This window comes from Lucilia cuprina, chromosome 3, assembly GCF_022045245.1.
Source record: "Lucilia cuprina isolate Lc7/37 chromosome 3, ASM2204524v1, whole genome shotgun sequence".
Classification (NCBI taxonomy): Eukaryota; Metazoa; Arthropoda; class Insecta; order Diptera; family Calliphoridae; genus Lucilia; species Lucilia cuprina.
Window position 1 is genome coordinate 38,232,118 of NC_060951.1, and position 7,788 is coordinate 38,239,905.

The 7,788-nt window shown below is 30.1% G+C and overlaps 1 protein-coding gene across 1 annotated transcript in view; it reads right to left on the reverse strand.

The window, feature by feature from the left end:
* Positions 1-1,534: 1,534 nt before the first annotated feature.
* The window catches only part of LOC124418999 (protein vav-like), a 7,516-nt gene continuing 1,262 nt past the window's right edge, over positions 1,535-7,788 (reverse strand). The window contains exon 2 of the mRNA XM_046947067.1: positions 1,535-1,547. Coding sequence (XP_046803023.1) covers positions 1,535-1,547 — 13 coding nt within the window. The remainder of the gene's footprint in view (positions 1,548-7,788) is intronic.

The following is a 7,788-nucleotide window of genomic DNA, read 5'->3' on the forward strand; positions in this document are numbered from 1 at the left end:
AGTGCGTTTTTCTCGAAAACTATAAGAGATACAGCCAAAACAAGCTTAATCTGTGATCACTACTTTTTCCTACCTAAAATCGATATTTTGAGTGAAAACATAAAAGTGCGTTTTTCTCGAAAACTATAAGAGATACAGCAAAAACAAGCTTAATCTGTGATCACTACTTTTTTCTACCAAAAATCGATATTTTGAGTGAAAACATAAAAGTGCGTTTTTCTCAAAAACTATAAGAGATACAGCAAAAACAAGCTTAATATGTGATCACTACGTTTTCCTACCAAAAATCGATATTTTGAGTGAAAACATAAAAGTGCGTTTTTCTCGAAAGCTATAAGAGATACAGCCAAAACTAGATTAATCTGTGATCACTACTTTTTCCTACCTAAAATCGATATTTTGAGTGAAAACATAAAAGTGCGTTTTTCTCGAAAACTATCAGAGATACAGCAAAAACAAGCTTAATCTGTGATCACTACTTTTTCCTACCTAAAATCGATATTTTGAGTGAAAACATAAAAGTGAGTTTTTCTCGAAAACTATAAGAGATACAGCAAAAACAAGCTCAATCTGTGATCACTACTTTTTCCTACCAAAAATTGATATTCTGAGTGAAAACAGCAAAAACAAGCTCAATCTGTGATCACTACTTTTTCCTACCAAAATCGATATTTTAAGTGAAAACATAAAAGTGCGTTTTTCTCGAAAACTATAAGAGATACAGCAAAAACAAGCTTAATCTGTGATCACTACTTTTTCCTACCAAAAACCAATATTTTGAGTGAAAACATAAAAGTGCGTTTTTCTCGAAAACTATAAGAGATACAGCAAAAACAAGCACAATCTGTGATCACTACTTTTTCCTACCAAAAATCGATATTTTGAGTGAAAACAGAAAAATGCGTTTTTCTCAAAAACTATAAGAGATACAGCAAAAACAAGCTTAATATGTGATCACTACTTTTTCCTACCAAAAATCGATATTTTGAGTGAAAACATAAAAGTGCGAGAGATAGATAGATAGATAGATAGATAGATAGATAGATAGATAGATAGATAGATAGATAGATAGATAGATAGATAGATAGATAGATAGATAGATAGATAGATAGGTATATAGATAGACAGATACATAACAAATGTAAATCCCTTCATGCATCTAAACTAAATTTAATGATGTCTTGAACAAATTCAAAAAACGTTCATCAAAAAAGTTTTATTTAACAACTACATATATTTAATTCGTGTATTATCACCTAAACTTTATAGACCTCACACCCTTAAGAAAAAACTAATGACCATATCAACTTTAACAACAATAATTTTGTAATAAAAAATTCACAACTAGAAAAAAACAAATTGTCAAAGGAATTTAAGAGTGTTGTTCATTAGTCGATGAACACTAGTATTAAAACATCAAAATCATTTATTATCTTTTTGACTTAACTTAAAATGTATAGTACATAAAAGAAAATGTCAACTACTAAATAAATATTTGCCCAAAAGTAAGGTAAACAAACAGACAAAATGGCATTTAGTCTCCAAACCTAAAAAAAACAACAAGAACAATTTAAAGTAGTAGCAGAAAACCACCACCAACAACAACACACCAAAAATAAAACAAATACTGTACAGATACATACGTATCCAACCACAAACGCCCCACAGAGAATAATCGATGATAAGAGAGGGGATAGTGGGAGGCAAAAAAAAAAAACAATGACGGAATGTAAAAGACGTTATTGAAGATGATGACGATGCTGTTGAAGAAAAGTTTGTTTGATTCTTAAACTAAATTCTGACACATTAACCTTTGTACGCGAGTATAGGTCATAACAGACATACATACATTTGTATTTAGACAAGAAAAAGAAAATAATCATACGCACAAGAGCATAAATAACTTAGGAATTTTAAAAAGTGAGATCTATAAGGTTTTAAATACTAAGGCCTTAATTTTTATTAATCGCGTTAAAGTAATTTTGATGATAACCGAAATGTTATCTTAAGAAACATCCCTATGAAATATTGATAAATTTACTCCTTTTTGCCTAGACCCCAGATAGGAAGACTTTAGTTTCAATTGTATTATTTTAGTCAAATATTAATTCATAATAAGGCCTTTTGTTAGGCCCTTCATCTTAACTGGAAATTTAATCATTTCTATAAAACATATTGTAACATACATTTAATGAAAACTGCCTAGAATAATAAAATTGATATTTATTGATGTAGCATTTGAGTATTAAATTAAGAAACATATAGAGTGATTGCAAGTGAAATAGACGGATAAATATTTTTACCCCCAAATTAAAGAAATATGTTTGAAGTGGAAATTTTCTTAAACATTTTAAACATTGGGAAATGGGAAAACCACTCAACAAATTTTTAAGGCCATTAGTATAAAATTTGTTATTCAACATATTGCAAAATAAGTAGAATTTAATCCATGGGAGTAGTCGGTAACGACAAGGCGAATGTTAAAGCTTTTAAAGGAATGTTATAGCTTTAAAGGACTAAAAATATAGGTGAGAGAATCCCAAAAGACCTCTTGAAATTATACAAATAATAGAACCACGAAAACCTTATGGGGGTGACCCTGATGAGATCAAGACGAAAAATCTCCTCAAAATGAGCAAGTCTGAAGTTAGTATGATAGTACGTATTCTGAGGGGACACACAGGATTATGAGGACATTTATGCAAAATTGTACGTGCGGATTCAGACGTACATGTGTAGAGCATGTAGAGAGGACAGTGAAATTCTAGAGCACTTTCTTTGCCACTGCCAAGCATTCATCGAAGTTAGATCGAAGTATCTAGGAAGTGATGTTATTCCGGAAATAACATTACTGACTAACACTGATTGGAAGACTCTTAGAAATTACGTTCTGGAAATAGAGTTTCTAAACACTGAAAAATAATTTATTCAGTTCCCTTTTTTCATGATAAGGAGCGCACAACTGGCCCGATTGTGACCTAGGTGTATTTCTTCGGATTTGATATAGTATACATCCTCCTATCAACCTAACCTTCTCCATGGAAGTGCTGAAAAAGACCTGAAGAAGTGGTTATTTATTATTGATTATAACACAGGCTTGCCATAGTAGGGATGACCTTTTTATTTGTTCTTAAATTCACTTCTTCTTCTGGACTTCTGAAGTCATTTTCAAGATGTCATTTTTTATCTTCTTTTCTTGAAAGTTATTTGGAAGCGAAATTGTAAATAATTTTAACACATAGATACATTTAATACAAAATATATATAGTATTGCAAAAAACAGTATTATTATTTTCGCTTCTTCGGAAGTTGTTATACATCACTTTCACAGAAAGTAAAAAATTCGCTTAGTGCTACTTTTGAAGTGGTGATGAATGTTATTCTTTAGAAACTACTTCATTTTATTTTTGCTGGATCGTATCGCTATATAATTTGAATGTAAATGAATAAAGTCTCTAGATATATGATGGATTTTTATGTTGGTAGAAGGACTATGCCATAGGCTGTCACCAAAGTAGAATCCCTTGTAATGCTAAATTAGTAAGTGAAGCGGTTTTTTAGTAACAGGAACAATGACAGTTCTTCTGATGCTTTCAGAACAACTCACTAAAAGGCGCCGTTTTTTTCTTTAAAAATAATTCCGGTAAAACATCTTTATGTATTCGTATCAATCCTAAACGTTAACTGTTTACACGTCTATACCGATGGATCAATAGAAGAAATAGAAGTAATTGTCGGCGTCATTTTAATTAAGAAAAATTGAGCCAAAATCTCTTTCATACGATTGAACTATACTTCAAGCTAAAATATCGGCGATAAATTACCGATAAGTGGTATATGACAATTTATATTGATAGTTAAGCTTATCGGTATGTACTCAACTTAAAATTGGATCTAAGAATGCCTATCGTATCCTAAAGAGATGGCCTGATACTAAACAATTACTCTTATTTGGTTAATAGAATATGTTTGACATCAAGTTTGATCAAACATTTCTTTATCCGATATATTCATGGACTACATATTTCAAATAGTTTTGTAACAGACATTGTCTCAAATTGTGCTTTACTATCTACATACATTAACCGTTATTACAGACCCATTTGTTACATAATATATTCACGAGGCTGCCTGTTGAGTATGTCTTCCTATAGTTCCTTTCATGACTTTGCATGACCACAGCTTATCGAATGTAGATCTTAACGATAACCTCTAGCTGACCTTAAGTATCACGGATGGACGCTTAATAGGAGACAATTTACAATACAATTTGTTATAAATGTTTCAGGGATCGTGAGAACTGTTTCTATAAAGTTTAAGTTTTGTCCCACAGGTGGCATCGAAGATTAATTTTATAAACCTTAAGGTAAAGTTCACATGTTCAATGAAGGACGAAATTGGTTTCATTAAATAACTATTAGCATTGGATCCTAGCAATAAGCTTTTTCTATTCGGAAATAACATTATGATTACTTTTTCTACTTAATGATATGTACTTCTTTTCTCATTACTTTGGAAGTGTTTTTTTTTCTAGTGAAATATTTTTTCTTAAAAACAAAAACAATTTGTTGAATTTTTCTACATGAACTATTTCATGTAAAAATTTATATAAAATTTTACTCAATTTGTTTGTTTAAGTTGTAAAAATGTCTAGGTTTTATTAGCAAGCAAATCATTGAAAAATATTTTTTGTTTCTGTACAATTAATAAAAATAAACAAGAAATATTGTTATGAATTCAAGACATCAAGTATAAAATACAAAACTGAGTGAGCAAAAACAAAAAGTTTTTTTTGCCAACTGTAAATGTAGAAAAATTGTGTTATTCACATTAATATATATATAAAAAATAATAATTGTTGTTATTTATGGTATTTACATAAATATATTTTTTTTAGTAATTTTTGTTATGATTATCATTATCCATAAAGACGAACACGTTAAATATTTTGCGCTCAAATTAATTCTGTCGAATTTATTAAATTACAAAAACTAAAAAATTTTATTTCATTAAGGGAGTTCACAAGAAGAGATAAATGTTGTTGATTAGCTTTAATGAAAACATAAACTATAAGAGAAACAGTAAAAACAAGCGAAATCTGTTATCACTTTCATTTCCTAGTTAAACTGAAAAATTTTGGTTTTTTAATGAAAACATAAAAGTCCGTTTCGTTCTCGAAAACTAAAAGAGATACAGCAAAAACAAGATTAATCTGTGATCACTCCTTTTACCTACCAAAAATCGATATTTTGAGTCAAAACATTAAAGTCCGTTTTTCTCGAAAACTATTAGAGATACAGCAAAAACAAGCTTAATCTCTGATCACTACTTTTTCCTACCAAAAATAGATTTTTTGAGGCAAAACATAAAAGTTCGTTTTGCTCGAAAACTATAAGAGATACATCAAAAATAAGCTTAATCTGTGATCACTACTTTTTCCTACCTTAAATCGATATTTTGAGTGAAAACATAAAAGTGCGTTTTTCTCGAAAACTATAAGATATTTTGAGTCAAAACATAAAACTCCGTTTTTCTCGAAAACTATAAGAGATACATCAAAAACAACCTCAATCTGTGATCACTACTTTTTCCTACCAAAAAACAATATTTTGAGTGAAAACATAAAAGTGGGTATTTCTCGAAAACTATAAGAGATACAGCAAAAACAAGCTCAATCTGTGATCACTATTTTTCCCTACCTAAAATCGATATTTTGAGTCAAAACATAAAAGTCCGTTTTTCTCGAAAACTATAAGAGATACAGCAAAAACAAGCTTAATCTGTGATCACTACTTTTTCCTACCAAAAATCGATATTTTGAGTGAAAACATAAAAGTGCGTTTTTCTAGAAAACTATAAGAGATACAGCAAAAACAAGCTCAATCTGTGATCACTATTTTTTCCTACCAAAATCTATATTTTAAGTGAAAACATAAAAGTGCGTTTTTCTCGAAAACTATAAGAGATACAGCAAAAACAAGCTTAATCTGTGATCACTACTTTTTCCTACCAAAAATCGATATTTTGAGTGAAAACATAAAAGTGCGTTTTTCTCGAAAACTATAAGAGATACAACAAAAACAAGCTCAATCTGTGATCACTACTTTTTCCTACCAAAAATCGATATTTTGAGTGAAAACATAAAAGTGCGTTTTTCTCGATAACTATAAGAGATACAGCAAAAACAAGCTTAATCTGTGATCACTACTTTTTCCTACCAAAATCTATATTTTGAGTGAAAACATAAAAGTGCGTCTTTCTCGAAAACTATAAGAGATACAGCAAAAACAAGCTAAATCTGTGATCACTACTTGTTCCTACCTAATCCATATTTTGAGTCAAAACATAAACGTCCGTTTTTCTCGAAAACTATAAGAGATACAGCAAAACCAAGCTTAATCTGTGATCACTACTTTTTCCTACAAAAATCGATATTTTGAGTGAAAACATAAAAGTGCGTTTTTCTTTAAAACTATGAGAGATACAGCAAAAACAAGCTCAATCTGTGATCACTGCTTTTTCCTAGCTAAAATCGATATTTTGAGTGCAAACATAAAAGCGCGTTTTTCTCGAAAACTATAAGAGATACAGCCAAAACAAGCTTAATCTGTGATCACTACTTTTTCCTACCAAAAACCAATATTTTGAGTGAAAACATGAAAGTGCGTTTTTCTCGAAAACTATAAGAGATATAGCAAAAACAAGCTTAATCTGTGATCACTACTTTTTCCTACCTAAAATCGATATTCTGAGTGAAAACAGCAAAGTGCGTTTTTCTCGAAAACTATAAGAGATATAGCAAAAACAAGCTCAATATGTGATCACTACTTTTTCCTACCTAAAATCGATATTTTGAGCCAAAACATAAAAGTGCGTTTTTTCAAAAACTATAAGAGATACAGCAAAAACAAGCTCAATCTGTGATCACTACTTTTTCCTACCAAAATCAATATTTTGAGTGAAAACAGAAAAGTGCGTTTTCTCGAAAACTATAACAGATACAGCAAAAATACAGCAAAAACCAATATTTTGAGTGAAACCATAAAAGTTCGTTTTTCTCGAAAACTATAAGAGATACAGCAAAAACAAGCTCAATCTGTGATCACTTTTTTTTTTTTCTACGTAAAATCGATATTTTGAGTGAAAACATAAAAGTGCGTTTTTCTCGAAAACTATAAGAGATACATAAAAAACAAGCTCAATCTGTGATCACTACTTTTTCCTACCAAAAATCGATATTTTGAGTGAAAACATAAAGGTGCGTTTTTCTCAAAAACTATAAGAGATACATCAAAAACAAGCTCAATCCGTGATCACTACTTTTTCCTACCAAAAACCAATATTTTGAGTGAAAACATAAAAGTGCGTTTTTCTCAAAAACTATAATAGATACATCAAAAACAAGCTCAATCCGTGATCACTACTTTTTCCTACCTAAAATCGATATTTTGAGCCAAAACATAAAAGTGCGTTTTTCTCGAAAACTATAAGAGATACAGCAAAAACAAGCTCAATCCGTGATCACTACTTTTTCCTACCTAAAATCGATATTTTGAGTGAAAACATAAAAGTGCGTTTTTCTCGAAAACTATAAGAGATACAGCAAAAACAAGTTCAATCTGTGATCACTATTTTTTCCTACGTAAAATCGATATTTTGAGTGAAAACATAAAAGTGCGGTTTTCTCGAAAACTATAAGAGATACAGCAAAAGCAAGTTCAATCTGTGATCACTACTTTTTCCTACCTAATCCATATTTTGAGTCAAAACATAAACGTCCGTTTTTCT